This window comes from Drosophila virilis, chromosome 4 (genome assembly GCF_030788295.1).
Source record: "Drosophila virilis strain 15010-1051.87 chromosome 4, Dvir_AGI_RSII-ME, whole genome shotgun sequence".
NCBI classification, from domain to species: Eukaryota; Metazoa; Arthropoda; class Insecta; order Diptera; family Drosophilidae; genus Drosophila; species Drosophila virilis.
The window spans coordinates 7,789,644-7,809,991 of NC_091546.1; the positions used below are offsets into that span (position 1 = coordinate 7,789,644).

Sequence of the window (20,348 nt, forward strand, 5' to 3'; positions counted from 1 at the left end):
TTGTTTGTTATAACAGTCTGAGTTTGTGAGGCGTTCTGATAGTCGTGGTACATATATTAGTGATTTGTATATTTTAGCAGGTTCTGTTGGCTTTTTTCTTTCGATTTGTCGTCTTTTTAATAATGTTTTGATTATATTTGGGGGGAAGTCATTTTTGGTCAAAAGTTCTTTGATTTCATGTTCAATTTCTTTGTGGTATATTGTGTCCGATATTTTCATCATTCTATTCATACAGCCTAGTGCTGTATTGATTATCATACTCTTTGGGTGGTTTGAATTGAAGTTGAGTATTCGTCCGGAGGCTATGGGTTTCCTATACCACTTTATTTTGAGTGTGTTGTCCATTCTGCTTACAATAGAGTCTAAAAATGGTAATTTCCCGTCCTTTTCTAATTCCATTGTAAATTTTATCTGTTTGTGGAAGGAATTCAATTCTTTTAGAATATTTTCCACGTCTATTTTGTTCGTTATGGCAAAAAGGTCATCTACATATTTGGTCAAGAGTCTTGGTTTTATTTTTAATTTATCTGTAATCTTGTCCAACAGTTCCTCCATTAATATATCTGCGATTACTGGGGAAGCCGGTGATCCCATTGGCATTCCCTTAAGTTGTGTGTATATTTTGTCTTCGTATTTGAAATATCTGTTTTCCTGTATGCAAAATCTAACTATGTCCATAAATAGTTGTTTCGGTATATTCGTGTGCTCTTCTAATTTGGTCCATTTTTGTCTTATTGTGTCAAGTGCTAATTCTATTGGTATGCTGGGAAATAAGGATACTACGTCAAAAGATACTAATGTTTCCTCTTCTCTAATCTGGGAGTTGTTGACTCTGTCTTTAAAATCTACCGCGTTCTTGATGTTGTACCTAGAGTCCATTGTCAGATTTTTTAATATTTGTATTATATATTTGCACAGCCCGTAAGATGGAGATCCTATGGAAGAACATATTGGTCTCAGTGGAGTTCCTTCCTTGTGTATTTTTGGTAGTCCATATATCCTCGGAGGTACCGCTGTTGTTGTAGTCATCTTATTTCTTTCGTCCTTTGAAATAAGACCCATCTTGAATAATTGTGCTACGAAGGTGTTATTCTTTGTCTGTAGTCTTGATGTCGGATCCAGTCTCAATGTTCTATACGCGCATAAGTCGTCTAAAATATTTGTCATTTTATTTTTATATTCATCCTCATCCATTGCTACGGTTTTGTTGCCCTTATCCGACGATAGAATTTTAATATTTATATTTTCTTTCAGTAATTTTCGTGTCTGTTCCACTGTGTCCAGTATTGCTCGATCCCTACTGTTTTGGTTGTTCTTGGTTTTATGCTCTTTGACTAACAAAGAGAATTTTGTGCGCGCCGACTCTTGTGTTTCCTTTTCTTTTATTGTTTGCACTAGCTCCTCACCGTCTGCGATGTATTTCAAGAGAGGAAAATCTCTCTTGCTGATTGGGAGAGCGAACTTCGGCCCTTTTGCGAGTAACGCTACGACGTTTGGCGGGAATTCTATTTTTGTTTTGTTTACAAACCACTCTCTTTGCGTGTTGTTATCCGCTAAGGCTAGGTTCCGTTGATCTCGTAACTTATCGTGTTTCGTTTCTTGTCTTTTCTTGAGTGTTGTTGTTATTTTGTTTTCTATATTTCTCTCGCTCTCAAAAAACGCTTTTGCGTCATCTGTGGTCATCAGTTGTTCTATGTTTGTTTTTGCTTTTTCCATATGTTTTGTTTGTTCTTGTAATAGGTTGTGTTTGTGTTTTATAAGTAAGTTTAATATTTTGGTATGGTAAAAATGTGTGTGTCTAGTCAATGTTCTTGTTATGTCAGGGTGGGTTTTATTGTCAGTGGTCAGTATGGTCAAATGCTGTGTCAAGTTTTTGATGAAGTTAGGTATTAAATTTGATTTTCTACATTTTAACAAAAATTTTAAACTAGATTTAAGTTTAGTTAATTTTACCAGTGTTAGTTGGAATTTATTAATTGTTCTTTTCGAATCCTTGTATTTAGTTTTTATTTTTGCGTAGCTCATGTTGGTTGCTGTGCATACGGCGTGCCTTCCGTTGATATTTATTGATGGCTCTGAAGACGGTTTGCCGATGTGCAACCGAAATATATCGGAAGAGAATTGAATAAAATTGTTTTTCATTGTTTGTTTTAACAAACACGGACCTCGAGCCAGCCAACAAATAAATATTGAAATATGGAAAGGTCGCCAGAGCCATCAATACATAAAGTATTTATATAAACTTTAATTTGATTGCTAGAATTTTGCTTATAATGTTAAGGTTGGTTATGGAAATACAGAAAGGAAACTTGATGGGATATTTTTAAATGAAATTTCTTATATAAATGCATAAAACACAAAATATGATTATGGTTGACAGGAAGCAAACGAAAAATAAAGCAATAAACAGCAATCAAATTTTTATATTTCCATAAAAAAATTGCTGCAAGAGTCGAACACAACAACGAACAACAGACAACTTAAAGCTGTTCGCGCTGTCGTATGCGTAATATTGATTGTCTAAACGTCCATGTGGTGGGGAAAGGGCTTACCAAAACAGCGGGAGACTAGGCGGCCTCTTATATTGAGGGACCTACCAGACATCCCCCAGACTCGAAAACTTCTCAACAGATTCTAAAGACCTCTGCACATGAGTGCTACACGTGGGTCGCGAAGAGTGGGTGGTATTTATGTGGCATATAAAAAAGAAAAAAATAAAGAAAACTCATGTCAAGCTGTTGACATGCGTGGCCATAATGTGAGCAACGCAATAAGGTCGCGTGTTTGGCAATTCGAGAGCGCGTGCCGATGCTGAAACGAAAACATGAGTGAGGAGGATTTGGTATGGTTGCTGTTGTTGTTGCTTATTTATTAAGATAATGCGCTAGCTAGATGCCAGTGTGCTCCTTGATCCAGTTACGCGCCTGGGCCACTCTGGAGTAGACGCCGGGATAGTCGGGCTTGGCGCAGCCATAGCCCCAGGATACGACGCCCACAAGAACGCCCGCCTCGTTGACCATGGGACCACCGGAGTCGCCCTGGCAAGCATCCTTGCCGCCCGCCATGTAGCCCGCACAGATCATGCGCTCCGTAATGCCGCCGTATTGCTTGTACTTGTCGCTGCAGAGCTGCTGATTGACCAGCGGCACCTGCACCTGGCGCAGCCACTCACGTGGCTCCAGCAGATTCTGTGTGTTGCCCCAGCCGCTGACAAAGCACGGATCACCGTCCGCAAACATTTGCTCCGGTTCCGGCAGCTTGATGGCCTTTTTGGTATCATCAAATTCGATCGGTTCCCGCAGCTGCAGCAGCGAGAAATCGTAGTCCACATTCGTGAAATTGAACTTTTCGTGTTGCACAATCTTCTGCACGTGCAACAGCTGCCCATGCCGCGAGAATTCCGAGCTGCCCAATCGCACGCGCAGCCGATCCGCAGTTTTGCCCCTGTAAATGTCAGAATGAGACTTAATCAAGAGCTCCCACCGGCGAAAAGCTGTCTGTGCTACTCACTCGGTGCAATGCGCCGCCGTTAGTATCCACTGTTCGGAGATCAACGAGCCGCCGCAGATGTGAGCCGATGTTTGCAACGAAATTTGATGGGGTGCATCCGTTATGTTTATGCGTCGGCCGCCCACAATGCGGCCATCAAGCCGCGGTCGCCTGCTCCAGAGCTCATCCACCAGCGACCGTTGCCGCTTCACAGGCTCGGGTATTAGGCAGACGCCGACCACAACTACCACGGCAGCCTGCAGCACTAGAAGAATCACAAATTTTGCCAACAACATTGTAAGTGTGGCTTTGAAAAAAACCCTCGGCTTTTATAGGCCCGGCCCAGACCCTGAATGGGCTGCATTAGCCGATACCCACCCACTGAGCCCAAACAACCCACTGAGACGCTATCTCACACGCCCCACAAACAGCATACTAATAGTTGGGGAAGAAGGCGCGCCTTAACCTAACGAAGTGTAGATACACTCACACGCACAGATATATCAAAACAAATTTTAAATTAGTTTATAAATAAGTAAATAAATATTAATAGAAATTTAATTCACGTCTAGTCAACAAAGCAATTATTTTCTTGAATTCTTACACACTGCACACAATATTTTTATTCCACTCTTTTTCATTATGTCTAACCTTTTTTTACTCAAGTATATTTTTGTCAATAATTAAATGCTTTATAAACTTTAGTTAAATAAACTTTAGGTTAATTTCTTTTCAGTTGTCAAATTGATTTGGAATAAACTAAAGTTTTTTTGAGAAACAAATGGCGCCTAAAAAATTATTATGGGACGTGCTTTAACTAAGCGTAAGGCTAGCTCTGCCTAACAGGAGAAGTATATATATTGATTATATTTTAATATCCTGTGAAGCAGTATATTTATCAGTATCTACTATTTCTTTCAAGGCTTATAAGCCAGGCAATGTACTCTAATTCAGCAGTACATTTAATGCCCAATAGACCTAAAATATATTTAACTAGGTCAAGAGTATTTACGCATAATGCATTTTGGTGTATACTAAAGCACATAGTATAGTAAGGTATTCATTTATAGCCAACAACTGTTTTACAATGTTCCAATTCCAAAATCATTTATAAATTAAGACGCGTGACCAGAACGTAGATGTTCTCTACTCGACCACGTAGATTAGATTGCGTCCGACCTCGGCCAGTTTGCCAGCTTGATCAACGCTCACTCGTTTTGCTGCCACATCCAGCACAAAGTTGCCCTCGCTCAGCTGTGTCTTGCCAGTCTTGTAGTCCTGGAAACTGGGCAGCTTGCGCGGACCCAACAGAGGATCCTCATAGCGCCAAATTTGGAGCGCGGAAATGTCTGTTTTCAGGCCAATAATTTTGGCAAGTTTCTCACGCAGTGACTGCACCGTGTCACCCTCGGATATGATGGTGTTCACCTGAAACAGAGATGAGCGTTCCGTGGGATTGACCAGTTCAACACTGATATGCGGCGCAGCGCTGAACAAAATGAAAGGCGAGCCGGGACGCACTTCCTCGCGCGTCTTCTCCGGTGCTGAGGGATCATCAGTGTACTTTATTTCCAGGCTGTCCAGCTGAATAAGAAGCATTGATAGATAAATAGAATAATCTAGTGAAACTGCTTAGCTACTCACATCCAAGGTATTCTTAAGGTAATCCAGATTGCTGAGCAGCACCTGTCGCTCATCGAACTCCAGGGTGACAGCTAGTGCAGCTACGCCCTTACCGCCCGTTTCTACCTTCTCGCGTATCATTTGTGCAAAGGGCATCACGCGCTTCATGAACTTTTTCAACTCGGGCTTCTGCTGCAGTGTGGCCGCAATGATCTTGTTATCGGGCAGCGTTTTAGTCTCCTTGTTGTATAGCTCACGCATGGTGTCCAGCACGCAACATTGCCAAGGTGGATAAGTTTTCGCTACCCAAACCAGACCGCGATTGGGTTTTGCAGTTTGTGCATCCAGAGCCTTCTCTTTGCCGCCCTTGCCCCTGACCTGCAGCAGATTTTTCAGGTTAAGGCGGAAGGAGTGCGCCGACTCCATTAAATACTCTGAGCACATGATATCCAGCTCATTAATTGCGCCCACCTCGGGCCAACGGGCGTGCACAATGGACTCCTTGTTGCCCATCAGGCCCCACACATGCTCAGCCATATGCGGGCAAATTGGCGCCACAAGCAGCGCCTGTCGTCGTATAAACTCCATGACCAGATCCTCATGCATACCCTGGGCGCCGCACAGCTCGCGGTACTTGTCACGCGCAAGCTGCAGCTCATAGAAGCCACTGCGCAGCGCCTCCTTGAACAGCATACGGCGATAGTTCTCATCCGTCTGCTGTGTCTTCAAGTTGAGCTCGCTCAAGAAGACCTGATCATTAAAGGTTTTGGTCGCATCGTGACGCAGGCTAGTGCGCGTGGCCAACATCTCCTTGACCCATTCAATGAAGGTGTACAGACGCAGAATGCCCGCATCCGCGGTGCTCTCTACAAAGTTGGCATCCTCCACGCTGTCGCCAGCGTCGGCAAGGCACAGGCGCATGCCGTCCGCCGAGAACTTGTCAATCGCCTCGTGCAGCGTCAGGAAATTGCCATCTGACTTGGACATTTTTGCCGAGTTGAGCAGCAAGTGACCGTTGACGCGCATACCCTTGGGCCACTTGGTCTCGTCGTTGGGCCATATGGCTGCATGATTGTACAGGCAGAAGGTCAAATGGTTCTGTATCAAATCCTTGCCAGACACACGTAAATCCATTGGATACCAGTACTCGAACTCACGTCGCAGCACAGCCAAGTGTTCCTTTTTGATGGTTGTTTTCTTAGGCAGTGGCGTCTCCTTGAAGAATATATAGTCCCAGATCTCGGCAGTCATGTCGGCAGGTGTGATGCCTATGGAGGGAAAGCGCACAAATAATGTAATCAAATTGGCTTAAAGTTTCTAAGAATCGCACTTACCGAATGGGCCTGGTTTCTCCCCACGGAATGTGCCGCCTTGAAGCAAGTGACAGACCGTATAGAAGGCCATGTAAATGGTTGAGTCCGACAGGGATTCAATGAGCCACTGCTCATCCCAGGGCAACTTGGTACCCAGACCGTAGGTGCGCGAGCAGGCGTACTCGTGCAGCCAGTTCAGGCAGCCCTCAAAGTTGTTGCGTGCCTCCTCGTGAAACGTTTCCATGTCCTGCAGTATCTTTGTTGCCTGCGCCTGCCATACGGGTTCGCCATAGTTGAGGTACCATTGGTTGCATAGGGCCACCACGCACTCATCCGCTGAGCGCGACATGATGGTCTTCTCAGGTTCGTAGTAAATATCCGCCTCTTTGGCATCAATCATGCGTTTTTGCAAATCTTTCTTTATATCCTGGATTTTACGACCCGCAAACTCGCCTACCAGCATAACGCCATCATAGAAACCTGTTGAGATAAGATGCAATAGATGAGATTTATATTGTATTATAATTATAATTACAATATATATTTTTAATATAATACTATTTGGGAAATATATGGGTATCAATGTTAGTTATATGTAGGATACGAGAGCTTGATACCTTTTGTTTTTAATTATTGATCGATTTTTATATATTTTGAAACATATGTAAAAAATTAAAAATAAAGTGGACTATTTTTTTTGCAACTATATATGACAGATTGGTTATATCTATTATTATATATTATATCTTTGTTATTTCAATTGATTTTGATCAACATTTAATAAGAATACTTACTCTTCAGATAGCAAAGCTCCTTGGCCTCGGCTAGTTTTTCCTTGTCATTCTGCGACTGAATCTTCAGCGTGTCGTAGGCATGCACAGCAGCGAGCTTGCCCAGCGTGGGCACTTCGATGATGGGTATGGGCTCATAGGGCAACACCATCTCATCCTTCAGTCCGTACTTTTGACGGAACGCCTCTTTTTTCTGCAAGTCCACCAACGCGGCATAGTCATCGGGCGAATCCGATGGCACGGAGGTAACCACCCCCGTTCCCTTGTCGGCCTTGATGCTCAGCATGGGCAGTGTGTAAATGGTCTTGTGCTTGGTCAGCGGTGCCGACAGCGGCACACCCAACAGCTCCAGGCCCGACACTTCGGCCAGCACAACGATATTGCCCTCTTCGGCGGTAAATCCCTGATAGGCCATGTTGCGTGCGGCACGATGTGTGCTTATCCACACCTCGTTATTGCGCGTTGTCTGCCATGCAATATACTTAATGTCTGGATGTAGCCAGCAATTGGTTTGGCCGTACATGGTCTCCGGACGCAGAGTCGCTGCCACTAAGTAAATGGGCTGCTTGATGGCACTGTGGATGAAAGTTATTGTCTTGCGTGCTTTCATGGTCGAAGATAGATTCATACCTTAAAGCCTTGGGCGTCTGCAGCACCTTCATCTTGATAAGCGTGTATTCTTGCGGACCGACGCCTTCGCCGGTGGAACGATCATGATCCATGCAGGGTTGACCGTCCTTGGGCGAATAGATTGTATAGCGCTTGCCATACATAATCTTGCCGCGCTGCTTCAAGTGGTTGAATTGCCAGCGTACAAATGAGTCGTAGTAGGGATTGGCATCTGTGGTTAGGAACGTGCGACGCCAGTCGATATGGGCACCGATGCGCTTCAGATCCTGCACCGCCAGCGGTGGAAAGTAGTTGAGCCAGTGCTCAGCATTGGCAAACTGCTTGATTTCCTCATCCTGCAGGCCCAGGCTTTGCATGATCTGCCATTGGTATTTGGCAGTACCCGTTTTAGCCACGGCTTTGCTCTTCTTACCCTTGGACTTGTCCTTGGGCACCTCAGACTGGGTCTCCTCAACGACTGGCGCTGCTTCCTGCGTGTCCGGAAAATTGGGCGGATAACCAAACATTTCCAGCTCGCGGGCCAGCTTATCTGCGCACGCCTTAATTGGCATACCCGTGCAATGGAATCCGAAGGGCCACAGCACACGGCGGCCCTTAAGACGCTGGTATCGTACCGCAAACTCTGCCTTCGACAATGAGAATGTGTGGCCCAAGTGCAAACGTCCATTCATATACGGATACGGAAATGTGACAAAGAACTTTTCCGCCTGCCGCTTTTTGGGCGCCGTCGGGGCATCCGTTTCGTGCACGCGCTCCGCCTCCCAGCGCTGTTGCACTTCGAGCTCGATTTTCTGCAGGTATTCCACCTTGAAGGTGCCTTTACGCTCCACATTCGCCTGTTTGCGTCATGCATGAATAAAAATTTGCATTATTTCGTTTCTGATTCTCATTCTAAGTAAATATTGCATCAGTTTTGCGGTTTTAGCAATTGCAGAGTTTGTTTAATCAACATACCGCAAACTTGCTATGCCGGTTATTATTTCAAATTTTGTCACTCACCATTTTGCACTGTTCGCCTGTCCAACTGACTTTAAGTTAACTTAATATTCAGCTAAATAAATTTTAACAGTCAACAAATTGCAATTTGCAACGTGTTTACCTCGTAGCGGCGGCTAAAAGGTTGGTTATCGTTCGGGCTATCGGAATTTACGGGCAACTGTTATCGATATTTAGAGGTGAATACGAAAACAAAAACGGAAAGCACATTACAAAAATGCCAGAACGGAAAATTTTATGTACCTTGTTCTATTCGATATGCCACGTCGTATTTAATTTGAACAATTTTACAAATATATTTGTGCCATTATTCAAAATTAAAATAACGCGCTCTCACTCTATGTTCAACACACTCAACTGTTTGCCAACAGTTCTTCAACGATTCCGTAATTTCTAAATTGATAGTTTTTTTAACTATCGAGTCGCGATTAAATTGTCATATCGATATTTTCTGTCCACTTAACCTACTTTTTTTATTAGGTGAAAAGTTTTAGATTTAGGTTAATATTAGCTGAATTACGTTATTTTTTTTGGAATATTTATATCATAAAATGCGACCAGTGTTTGCATTTCTGTTGCTGTCGCTTCTATGCGCCTGTCAACTGAACAACGCGAACGTTAGCCCCGACGCCGAAGATGAAACTGACAATGATTTTGCGGAGTTCGACGATGACTTTGTGGAAGCTAGTTACGACACAGAGACCGCTGAGAATGCCGACTCATCCAGGGGTGCGGGCGGAGACAGCTTTAGCAGGGAACGCTTAGAAGTGCCCAAGAAATACGCAGTCAACAGCGACGAGGAGGAGGACGGGCTCGTTGAGAATGATGACGAGTTTGAGCATTTCCAGGACGAAGAGGAGTTTGAGGGCTACGACGCTGGCGACACCATGGAACCGCCCATTGATCAGAAGACCGAGCCCAAGCTGAAGATACCGAATATACCATTACATTTCCGCACTCACTGGGACTCCTATTGGATGGAAATGCTTATGGTGGCCGGCCTCTTGGCCTACTTTGCCAACTTCTTCGCAGGCAAGACAAAGAACGCTCGTTTGGCGCAGCTATGGTTTAGCACACACAAAGCACTGCTCGACGAGAACTTTGCCCTGGTCGGCGACGATGGCAAGGTTGAGAACGAGAATCCGGGTCTGATCAAGGAGAGCGAGAGCCTGTACACCCTCTGGTGCTCCGGTCGCACCTGCTGCGAGGGCATGTTGGTGGAGCTGAAAATGATAAAGCGACAGGATTTGGTGTCGCTTGTCGCTGGCCTGATGCGACCCCAGTTGGATCAGGCGCACATCAAAATCGAATTGACACGTGGCCTAATGGATTCATTCGTATTTGCAGTCGGTAGCAAAAAGACCATATCCAAGGTGTTCAAGGAGTACACAGATTTGGTAAGGGATTAGCTCGCCTTACAAAGAGCGCTAGAAGTTTTAAGTTTTGACTTCTTTTGCAGACCAAGTTTTGTAGTTTAGTTGCCAAGCCGGAGGATCGCTACAATGTGCCCAGCGGCTTTGGCGTCCTTTCGGAAATACCGGAAGCCACATCCGCCATACTCGAGTCACGTGTTATTACCGCACTTAACAAATACCAAAGCTATATCGATTACCTGCACATCTCGGATCAATTCAGCGGCCAGGTCCAGCAGGAGGAGGGCAGCACGCTGAAGCAGCCGGAGACAAGGCCCGTGTTGCTGGCCGGTTTTAATCTGCCAAAACATGCCGAAATGGAGACCATTAAACCCTTGTTATTGTTGATCTTTTATCTAATGGAACGCTTGAAGACCTATCGCATGTCCAAGGAGGTAAACTATCCCATAATCTAACCCCCATCTTGTCGAAAGAAACCTGTTAACCATTTTATCTTTTTTTGCAGGCCAAAGCTAAGGCGGACAAGAATCGTCTGCGCGTCGAGGAGGAGTTCCTGAAGAGCACTCATGCCGCACGTGCCGAGGCAGCCGCTCAGCGTCGCGAGGATAAGCGCAAACAGGAGAAGGAGCGCGTGCTCGCCGAGGAAGATCCCGAGAAGCAACGCCGCTGGGAACTCAAGGAACAGAAGCGTCAGGCCAAAAAGAATGCGCCCAAAATGAAGCGCCTGGCAGTCAAATCGCTGTAAAAATTATTGCGCCCTGTTGTGCCATCTACTTGTGCTCGCTCGTCCTCACAACTATTAGCGGTTATTCCTCAAATGCCACATCAAAGCAATAAAGTATTTGTGTTTCCTATTGAGCGCCAAAAAAAGAAAGTTTGCTTTTAACCTTTTTAACCGGTTTATGTGTAGCTTTGTCATATGATATGGTTTACTGATCTGGTTGTGTTTGAACTTTGTACTGCCGGCAGCAAATCAAATTTTACAAAAGCTGAGCTCAGATTGCAGTCGAAAAAGTATCTATATCAGCATATGAACTGGATCAGAGAACTATATCATAAAGCTTATAGGATCAATCGGTGGAAAATGAGATTCATTTGTTGTCCAAGATATTTTTATCGTACTTAGCATTTTAGAGCTTGACCCTAACTATTCTAAAATATTTGAAAAATAGTAAGGTGAATGTTCAACGGTAATCAGGTGTGCCAATAATATTCTTGTTTCTCGTTAATTGTGCAAGGATTTAAATATTTAGATACTTTTCATACTGTAGGTCTATTAAGACGACCGCGTCAATTGGGAAATGTGAAAAGAAATTGTGTTTGCACCGATTTTTTATTATTGAGAAAAGTATGAAAAATTTAGGAAATCGACTAAATCCTGTACAACCACAAAAGATTCATAGTGAACCGAAAGTGGGTGTAAGAAATTTTGATAAAATAAGCAACCGAAGCAACATCCTTGCGTTTTGTACATTTCAGAGACAAACATTGGATTCCATTTGGACATCTGGCAGCGATCATTGACACACACAAAACTTGAACCACGATGGGGCAACTGTTGGCTTGGATTTTGGACACTGTTTGGCTTGGGGCCGGCTAACACTTGACAGGGAAGCAGTTCTCATTGGAGACGTAGGCAATGTGATTGCGGAGCGTTTTGATTTGTTTCTGGGCCGCATCGAAGCTGTAGGAGAGCGTGTTGAGCTGGCCCTGCATCTCGCGAATGACAGCCTCGCGATCGTTGACCGACAGAGAGGCTGTGGCACGGCATTGGGCGAGCTCCTTTTCAAGGCGATTAATTTGTTCCTGCTGCTGGGCTTTGATCATTTCGGCGCGCTCCTTGGTACCAGCTATAATCTTGGCAGACTCGGTGCGCAGCGTGTCCAGATCGTCCTGTGTGGTCTTCAGCTGTTCGCAGAAGAGATCTCGCTGGCGCAGCAGCTCTTCGATCTCATTGCGCGCTTGTGTTAGATCAAGCTGGCACTGGGCCAGCTGTGGACTTAGATCTGGTGTGGGATTCTCCAGCTGTACCTTGCAGGACTTGAGCTCTTTGCAGACGACCACCAGCTTGCTCTGCAGATCATCCTTCTCCTTGCACACCTGCGCCAGCTTCAGCTGCTCGTTCTCAAGCAGCTTGGGAAAGTGGAGCAGCTCGTTGAGCTTCTCCTGGAACTTGGAGCGTATCTCCTTCACCTCCGTGTTGATCTGCTGCTCGATGCGCTTGTTGTTCATGTTCAACTTGTCCAGGGACACGCACTGCTCCTCGACCTTCTGCTGCGCCAGCATGTACTTGTTGCGATAATCCTCCAACTGCTGCGACTGCTCCTTCATAATGCACTTGAACTCCAGCTGCTCCTCCTTCAGTTCGTTGACGCGTGCGCGCAGCAGATTCAGTTCCGCAGCATCTGCATCCGAAGTCCCTTTGGACGGGCCACAGCCGCCAATGAAGCCCTTCATTCTAAGTTAAGGAAAGGAGAGGAAAGTTAATTGAAGAGTTTTTGAGTTAAGGATCAGACTCCAATACCTTTTCTCCAGCTCCTTCATCTGGCAATCCTTGCGCTGGAACTGGGTGAGTAGTCGGGCGTAGTTTTCCTTCATTTTCTCGTACATATCTGCTTTGGTGTTGCGTTTGCCGCCGCAAATGACCAGCGGATCGGGATCCTCGGGACATGGCCGCGAGGGGCAGGGTGAACCGCATTGATCATCATCGTCGTCATCATCATCATCATCGTCATAGGGGCACGAAGCGGGCTCCTGCGTCTCGCGCCGACTAACCTCGTTGAGCAGCTTCTTCACGGAGCACTGCATGCCCACAATGCGACGCTTCAGCTTGTCCAGCGATTCGCTTTTACTGCATGGCGGCGGACAAGGCGGCGAGCAGGGCGGCGGGCATGGCGGTGGGCAGCATGGCTCCGGATGTGGACGCGATCGTTTCGATGGCCGACACGAGGGCGGCGGACACGGCGGACAAGGTCCAGCAATGCTGCTGCTGCTCTCGGCGCACGGCGAAGGCGTTTTCGCGCACGGTCCCGGATTGCAGATTTGCTTTGGCTTGGACTTGGAGGCCATAATGGCGCAGGCGATTTCCTGCATCATTTTCATGTCCTCCGGGCAGGCGCCCTTCATTTTCTGCATGGCCTTGTTTAGCGCCTTAATGAGGCGATCCTCCTGGCCCTCCACTTGGCAGCAGCTGGAGGGAGCCTCCTCGCTGCAATCTGTGGCGGTGGCGCCACTGCCTAGAGTAGTGCCACAGGGTCCCACACAATATGGCGATATGTTATCCTCGTCGACGGTGGTGGTCAAATTCAATTCGCGATAATGGCGATGCGATCCAAAGTTCTGCAGCTGCACCGCCCGGTTCATCATGGTGTGCAGCTTGATGTTCTCCTGCTCCATGCAGATGCGCAGGCGCTTGATTTCGCGCAGCTCGTTACGTGTCTTGCACGGCTTGCCGCACATGTCCATTACCTGTGTCTTAATGTCCTGTATTATCCTGTTTTGGCAGTCGATCTCCTTGATCAATGCTAAATACTCCATATACATACGCTTCTGTTCCGGATCATCGGAGGATTCCCCCAGGCGCGAGAATAAATCATCCTCAATGCCCTCCTCCATGCCGCCCTCATCCATGGCGGCCATCGCAGCATCCTCCTCCTCATAATCCTGCTCCTCCGCACCTCCCTCGTTTTCAGCCATATTGATTATTAATTTACAAGTCTAAAAATAAGGAGAAAGATGTTCCCCCTCTCTTGTGTGGCAACGTTTAATGGTTTTTGGACGGTTTCTTTTTTATATTAACTCCAATCACTTGTAATTTTAAAGCATAATCTCAAAATTTTGTCAATATATTCTGGAAGTGATTACTATAAAATTTTAAGGTTGTTGTGTTGTTTTTAACAACTAAAATGAACTGAAACATTTCCGTCAAGTTTTCTGCTCTTCCAAATCTATGGGCCATGGCCTGCTTCGATACGCCTTCTGCCCGAAGACAACATAGAAGGCATTTTGACGTTTCCCACTTTGGAAATCTCTGACTGACACCATCACAGCAATAATCCTCTGATAAAAGAGCCTGTTCACATCAATCAAAATTGTTCGTTGCCAATGAAGCATGAAATTTTAGAAATAATTCGCCCATATCTCCCATTTCTTGTTAAATCTTAAATGCAAAAAAATGCTATACAAAAACCCAGCTCTGCCCCTGTTTTGGTAGCTATTTTCTTTTAGATCTGTTAGATCTCGCCATATCGTTTATTTATTTTTGGTCTCTGATCGCTGGTGAAGCCAGACGTGAATCAGTCGTCCATCAATGGACCCGTTGTGGTCTAAGTGAATCGAGGAAGACTATTTGACTATTTGTCCTTATGGGAGCTTAAGTATTTATTAACCCGATATTGAAAAGATTTTATGATGGTCAAGCTCGTGTTTGCTTTGTTTATTCGAATACTTTTAAATCCAAAAGAGTTTTTCATGCAAGAAGTTTGAACCGAGCAGGCCTTGAACGAAATTTAGCAAAAATTGATTTAAAAACGAATTTTCAGCGAACCAAGGCTTGACGAAAAGACGATGGTTCAAACAGTGAACAGAACCAGCAAAAAAATCATTCGTTGGCTTAACAAGTACTTCATTTTCAAATTATTTGAGATATGTTGTTTGATGCGACTGTCTCCGAATTATGTGCCACCTGCAGAATATGTATGTATGTATAGCTATTCTAGAAAAGTGTCGACAGTTAAGATCTTAGGGTAAGTGCTCAGAAAGGCTAAAAAAATTCAGATATAATATTATATATAATAAGTGTTTAAAAGATCTTTTCTTCGATGCATTACATAATGGTCCGTAGAAAGGTTTAAGAACCGAGCCGATGATATGATATAAATAATATATAGAGCAAAACTATATAATAGAAGAATATGAAATATAATTTTTGTGACTAGATATAGCAGTGTGCTGGGCGAATGCTAAGTTGTGGAAAGACAAGGTCAGTAGGTAAGACTTAACATAATGGCATAACATAACATGGCATAACATAACATGGCATAACATTTCAGCTGTAATGTTAAGCGCAATTATGTACGATTTTCTTGGTAAAATTTTTGGAATATCTTCCGAATTCTATAGTTTAGTAGGCATTAAACGAAATTTTGTTGATGATAATTTCGAATTGTTCCATGTCGAACTAATTATTACTTTTGGTAAACGAATGTGAAACTTTCCTTTTAAAATTATCTGTTGGTAAAAAAAACAGGACAAAAATTACGGAAGTGCATTAGAACTATACGCAAAATTTTTGTAAATGTTAATTCCGGCCGCCTACAAATCGAATACCGAACCCACGTCCAGAGAAGTGTCCCCAGACGGCCAAGAGCGGGCCGCGTCAATGGGGAAGCAATCGGAGGGGGATAACGCGAGCGGAAACAGTGTCAAGACTTTGGCGCAGAACAGCTATATAAGCATTCACCAGCGGTCATCCTTGCCGCTGGCCGTTATCTCCAAAGGTCCACCTTCAAGCGACGCCAACAGCAACAGCATCAGCAACAACTGTACCGAAGAGGATGACGAGCTGACACTCAGCGATGGCGAACAGTTCGGCTCCGTTGACGACGAGGAGGAGGAGCAGCAGGCGTGTACGCCGAAAAGACGGATCACCTCGCAGGGCGATGAGATGGGTGCCAAGCTGAAGCATGAGCTCTCCAAGTACAAGCAGGAGCTCAAGGAGTACAACGAGACCACCAAGGATCTGGAGAAAAAGTACATGAAGATCAACTATGAGCTGAGCGAAATGCAACAGAAGCACGATCATTTTGTGGGCCGACGCAGCCAGAGTCCCGATTCGGAGCTGCCCAGCGAAGCGGATGCGGATGCCGATGGTAACGTACTCGATAGCTATTGCCCCTCGGACAGCAGCATCGGATCGGAGCTGACGGTCAAGCGAAAGAGCACCAAGGTATTTCGCAGCAATACGAGCTTCATGACGGTGCTGGCTGCACCAAGTTCCTGCGAGGAGCTGACGACGCGGCAGAAGCGCCAGGAGCTGAGGCAGCCCAAGATCAGGCATAATCTGACCGCCCAGGTGGAGGTTGGTGGATATGGCCAGCATATCGTGTCCAGTCGGCATGCGCGACGTGCTCTGCGGGCACCCTCCGACCATCTGGAGGAGCAGGAGAATGAGCCGAACTCGTTCAAGCAAATGTACCATGTGCTCAAGGATGTGATGAACACGCAACAGCAACAGCAGCAGCTGCAGCAGCTGCAGCAACAGGATCACAAGCCAAAGTACGGCTACGAGCGCGACAGCGGCGAGTTCAATCAGCTGTACACGACCATAAAGGATCTGAAGACCGAGCAGGTGCAGTTCCGTAACATCATACGCCATCAGCAGGATCGCATCACCGACTATCACACGCGCTGCGTAAAGGCGCAGGAGATCATGAAGACGCAAAAGCACGAGATCGATAAGCTGCAGGTGAACAACAAGCAGCTGGAGTCGAGCATCTATCACGACATCGATACTTTACGCTCCAAGATCGACAGCAAGCTGAAGAGCGTCGCCCAGCTGCCGCATCTGATGCGCGAGGAGCACACCAAATATGAGAAGGTGCTGCGCGAGAACTGTCTCATGGCCGAGAAGCTGCACGCCCTCCAGAAGGAGGCCGCCCAGCTGAAGTGCAAGATCGATGAGCTGGGCAAACGCAAACTGATCACGGTCAATCGCCTCAAGGCGGCGGAGCGGGATCTAAAGATATTTAAAAACTATAATGCGGCGCTTAAAACGGAAAAGCGCCGCCTTGCCGAGGAGTTGTCCACCTCGAAACTGCAGCTGGACTCGCTGCAGGCAGTCGGCAAGCGGCAGCTGTCGCGGCATCGCGAGCAAACGGAGAAACAGCGCCGGGAGCTGCAGAAGCGCATCTTTGATCTGGAGCTGAAGCTAAGCCGCAGCCAAAACTCCACATCGAGCCTCATCCAAGAGCGCGACAGCCTCATTGCCGAGCTGCAGACCCAGCTGCACACGCTGGTCCACAACTTCGAGGTCTCCCAGAAGCACATACGTGTGCTGCGCCGCCACATTTACACCATGACCTCGGGAAGCTCTGGCGGCACCGCACTCGGCTCTGGCTGTGCACCGGGCAGCAGCAGCTCTAGCCCTCAGCGCTCCTGTCCCAGCAGCGAACAGAACGTAATGCGGGCCAGCCAACAGAGCCAGCCGTCCAGCCCTTGCGTGACACGGCTGAGTACTCCACGCACGCTTAAGAGCAGAGCCTAAGAAGGATCAGTCACCGTCAGGCACCGTCTCTATTAAGCGGTTCAAGCAACTTGAGGATATGGCCAGGGTCAGCTAAACGTGATCTGTATAGTTCACTGATTTCTGGGCCATATCATCAAGTTGCTTGCACGCTACATTTGCAGACTGTCGCGGCATCTGTTTGTCCATCCCATTGATTTTCATCTGTGTTGTTTCTATTGATTTTAATCAAATTTTCGTTTATAAATTGTGTTGCAAATTAATCATGATTTTATTTTTACAAATCTAATATTTTTATTATTCACTTCAATTGTTAGCTAGTTGCAGCTCTTGTTAATTAATGTTGGCTATGTGGGAAAAGATTGGATTCTGTTCCAAATCTCAGCGTAGTTTCTAGCCAGAGTGATATATGGGGCTCATGGCAAACAGTGCGATTTAAATGGTTTTCAATAGTTTGCTACTTCAACTCATTTTACGACAAATGGAGGCACTTCCGAACTCAGTCTATATATATTTTTGATCGGTACGACGAGCTGAATCGACTTAGCCTGGTCCGTCTGTTTCTAAGTGTTGAAGAAACTTCAAATTTAAATTACATATTCTCCTATGGAAATCGAGTTTGTAATAGTTTTTGTCAATATCGCAACACATTAAAAAAATATCTATAACAATTTATTTTAAGACTAGTTATTTAATCATAACTTAAAAATATTAAGAACTAGACACACTCGATTTGGAAGGATAGAAAAGGTAGAGCCGTGCGACCTCGTATCCACGCATGAACTGCCATATTTATGTCCTTCAAATTTCACATAGATCGGACAAGAGGCGAAGATATTCAACATTAATGATTTGTAGAATTCAAATTTAAAGTCCATAAAAATTAAAAATCCATAGTATTGTATTCCACAGAGTGCAGAGTATCGGTAGAAATTATTTTCAATTCGAGCGCACTTTTATAATACAAATCTTGAAAAGTGAATGTAAAGCACAATTTTCCAGCCCAATATATCTGACATTATATACTCTGGAAAGCCATATCGGATAAGAAATCATTTTTTTTTTTTTGGTAAATTTCTACATTAGTTTCACTCGAGAGTCCTTTAATAAAAGAAGGTTAAGGTCGGGTCTAAACGAGTTTTCTTATTAGCAAATCGTATTTATATATATACATACGGCATAGTATACTATATCTTTAGGGTAATACGATTTCAGGGCTATTAAGTCTGGAAGCGTGCAAAACTAATGTTTTGACGTTTAGCTCATTATAAAAAAAAATTGATTAAGTCATGTCTATTTCAGTATTCGATACACACGATCAATTGCGAGATCTGGGCAGTTATTGAAGCAATATTATAAAGGAATAACATGAAATTCGCTGCATTTATTTTTCTAGCCTGCTGCAATATTTGCCTTGCCGAGATACTACATTTAGATGGTAAGTGATATTAGCTAGCTAATCAATTTCGTAACTTTCTCCCTTACTTCAAGAACGTTGTTATTTTCCGAATGCGGTGAAGGGCAAGTGCAACAAGTATCGCATTAAATACAGCTTCCATTCTAAATTAAATGCCTGCCATCCGTTTGTTTGGGGCGGTTGTAGGTCAGCTAAGATCGAAAATCGCTTCGATTCGCCGGAAGAGTGTAGTTTGTGCCGTACGTGGATTAAAAATACAAAATGGAAGAGTTGAGTTTTTGATTTGAATGCGGTAAAAGATGTATAATAAAGTTCAAAAGTATATTGAATTCATAGAATAAAGAACAAAAAGTTTGAATCAATGTCTTTAGTTTTAGTTTAGTTTTTAGTTTTGTGCTGGACTTTGCGAAAAGCGTATCAAATAAATATACACAATGATGATATCCAAAAAATGTTCTAAGTTCTTCACAAAATTCTCAAATTAAGTATCACTGAGATATTTCGAAATGATTTTGGCTGAAATGATAAAGGCCGATTTCCGCGAATTTGTAAAAACACTTATTTATACATTTATATAAATCGGTTCATGAAAGGGAATAATAACAAATATTTATGTCTGAAAACTATTTAGCGCGGAGAACTGAAAGTATAACTATAAATATTAAATTATAACCAAGCGGAACTGTGAATTCGAATTGTCTCACAAATAAAGCGATTAAAATATATTTTCGTTTCATTTGTTATTTATATAAGAAAGGAACTAAACAGCTACGCCATACTAAACTGGAAAACTCTTGAATCAGTTTAAGAGTTTCAAGTAATAAAAAAATCCCTTCAAACGATTTGTGTAGAAATCCTTGTCCTTCTCACAACATTTTCAAGGGTTCCAACTCTGATCTCATGCCAGATGCCAAGTGCCCGACCGATGATTCGTAATCAAAATTAAATTTGTAAATATATAAACTCAAATGCTGTGTGTAAACAATTCACAGATTCTCAAAAACTCTCGCCACTCAGCTGATTGTTGCTGGACAGAAATCGCATACGATTCTTCAGATACACACGCTCCCACAGATCCGTATATATATAGAGAAGGTATATATATATGTATATATAAACAATTTCCACAGCCACTTTGGACGCATGATTCTGAGTGGGCTCTGTGCGAAAAGTGCGATGGGCTGTACGGTGGGAGAGTGGTTGGGGGGCGGGGCGAGGCACAATGTTGACAGCTGTGTAAGAAGTGCGCAGTGTGTGTGTGTGTGTGTGTGTGTGGAACTTATATAGGAAGCGCTGTCGGAGAGCGTCAACGGAATGGCTAAATATATACCCGAAACTGAACAACTGAGAAATCAGCATGTTTTCAATATTAACATGAGCACAGCCGGGGGCAACGGCGACGTCGCGGAGGGGGGGGGGGGGCATTGCCGCTGACCTGGCGCGCTCTTACTGAGCAGAGCCAAAGGTGCGACG

General features: G+C 44.6%; 5 protein-coding genes and 1 long non-coding RNA gene across 7 annotated transcripts; 3 read left to right on the forward strand and 3 right to left on the reverse strand.

Annotated features, from left to right (window-relative positions):
- Positions 1 to 2,823: 2,823 nt before the first annotated feature.
- LOC6628264 (trypsin-1) lies at positions 2,824 to 3,802 on the reverse strand. The gene is made up of 2 exons (XM_002052508.4): positions 3,511 to 3,802; positions 2,824 to 3,444 (listed from the first exon to the last, which is right to left on the reverse strand). Exons 1-2 carry the CDS (start codon positions 3,783 to 3,785, stop codon positions 2,889 to 2,891), a joined length of 831 nt encoding a protein of 276 aa, XP_002052544.1. The 5' UTR covers positions 3,786 to 3,802; the 3' UTR covers positions 2,824 to 2,888.
- A 709-nt stretch (positions 3,803 to 4,511) lies between these two features.
- LeuRS (Leucyl-tRNA synthetase) lies at positions 4,512 to 9,005 on the reverse strand. Its single transcript, XM_002052507.4, has 6 exons — positions 8,846 to 9,005; positions 7,847 to 8,682; positions 7,220 to 7,791; positions 6,447 to 6,905; positions 5,134 to 6,380; positions 4,512 to 5,073 (listed from the first exon to the last, which is right to left on the reverse strand). The coding sequence occupies exons 1-6, from the start codon at positions 8,846 to 8,848 to the stop codon at positions 4,636 to 4,638; spliced, it is 3,555 nt and encodes a 1,184-aa protein (XP_002052543.1). The 5' UTR covers positions 8,849 to 9,005; the 3' UTR covers positions 4,512 to 4,635.
- Positions 9,006 to 9,292: 287 nt separating this feature from the next.
- On the forward strand, positions 9,293 to 11,089 carry LOC6628262 (PAT complex subunit CCDC47). Its single transcript, XM_002052506.4, has 3 exons — positions 9,293 to 10,239; positions 10,302 to 10,649; positions 10,721 to 11,089. The coding sequence occupies exons 1-3, from the start codon at positions 9,394 to 9,396 to the stop codon at positions 10,958 to 10,960; spliced, it is 1,434 nt and encodes a 477-aa protein (XP_002052542.1). The 5' UTR covers positions 9,293 to 9,393; the 3' UTR covers positions 10,961 to 11,089.
- Positions 11,090 to 11,529: 440 nt separating this feature from the next.
- LOC6628261 (kinesin-1 heavy chain) lies at positions 11,530 to 14,121 on the reverse strand. Its single transcript, XM_002052505.4, has 2 exons — positions 12,740 to 14,121; positions 11,530 to 12,673 (listed from the first exon to the last, which is right to left on the reverse strand). The coding sequence occupies exons 1-2, from the start codon at positions 13,909 to 13,911 to the stop codon at positions 11,812 to 11,814; spliced, it is 2,034 nt and encodes a 677-aa protein (XP_002052541.1). The 5' UTR covers positions 13,912 to 14,121; the 3' UTR covers positions 11,530 to 11,811.
- Positions 14,122 to 14,945: 824 nt separating this feature from the next.
- LOC138911251 (uncharacterized) lies at positions 14,946 to 19,233 on the forward strand. 2 transcript variants are annotated; one of them, XR_011416699.1, is made up of 3 exons: positions 14,946 to 14,960; positions 18,761 to 18,896; positions 18,950 to 19,233. It is a non-coding gene; the product is annotated as an uncharacterized lncRNA (long non-coding RNA). The 2 variants fall into 2 exon arrangements; XR_011416700.1 differs by lacking the exon at positions 14,946 to 14,960 and adding an exon at positions 18,194 to 18,208.
- Positions 15,300 to 17,747, forward strand: LOC6628260 (cingulin). Its single transcript, XM_002052504.4, has one exon. It carries the CDS (start codon positions 15,512 to 15,514, stop codon positions 17,477 to 17,479), a length of 1,968 nt encoding a protein of 655 aa, XP_002052540.1. The 5' UTR covers positions 15,300 to 15,511; the 3' UTR covers positions 17,480 to 17,747.
- Positions 19,234 to 20,348: the final 1,115 nt, after the last annotated feature.

Excerpts from the sequence above, each read along its gene's own strand:
- LOC6628264 (XM_002052508.4), bottom strand. The coding sequence starts at position 3,785 with ATGTTGTTGGCAAAATTTGTGATTCTTCTAGTGCTGCAGGCTGCCGTG. Across the intron at positions 3,445-3,510 it reads ACGGCGGCGCATTGCACCGA|GGGCAAAACTGCGGATCGGC; the intron begins GTGAGTAGCACA and ends TGACATTTACAG.
- LeuRS (XM_002052507.4), bottom strand. Across the intron at positions 6,906-7,219 it reads GGAGCTTTGCTATCTGAAGA|GTTTCTATGATGGCGTTATG; the intron begins GTAAGTATTCTT and ends TTATCTCAACAG. Across the intron at positions 5,074-5,133 it reads ACCTTAAGAATACCTTGGAT|CTGGACAGCCTGGAAATAAA; the intron begins GTGAGTAGCTAA and ends CTTCTTATTCAG.
- LOC6628262 (XM_002052506.4), top strand. The coding sequence starts at position 9,394 with ATGCGACCAGTGTTTGCATTTCTGTTGCTGTCGCTTCTATGCGCCTGT. Across the intron at positions 10,240-10,301 it reads TCAAGGAGTACACAGATTTG|ACCAAGTTTTGTAGTTTAGT; the intron begins GTAAGGGATTAG and ends CTTCTTTTGCAG. Across the intron at positions 10,650-10,720 it reads CCTATCGCATGTCCAAGGAG|GCCAAAGCTAAGGCGGACAA; the intron begins GTAAACTATCCC and ends CTTTTTTTGCAG.
- LOC6628261 (XM_002052505.4), bottom strand. The coding sequence starts at position 13,911 with ATGGCTGAAAACGAGGGAGGTGCGGAGGAGCAGGATTATGAGGAGGAG. Across the intron at positions 12,674-12,739 it reads ATGAAGGAGCTGGAGAAAAG|AATGAAGGGCTTCATTGGCG; the intron begins GTATTGGAGTCT and ends TCCTTAACTTAG.
- LOC6628260 (XM_002052504.4), top strand. The coding sequence starts at position 15,512 with ATGTTAATTCCGGCCGCCTACAAATCGAATACCGAACCCACGTCCAGA.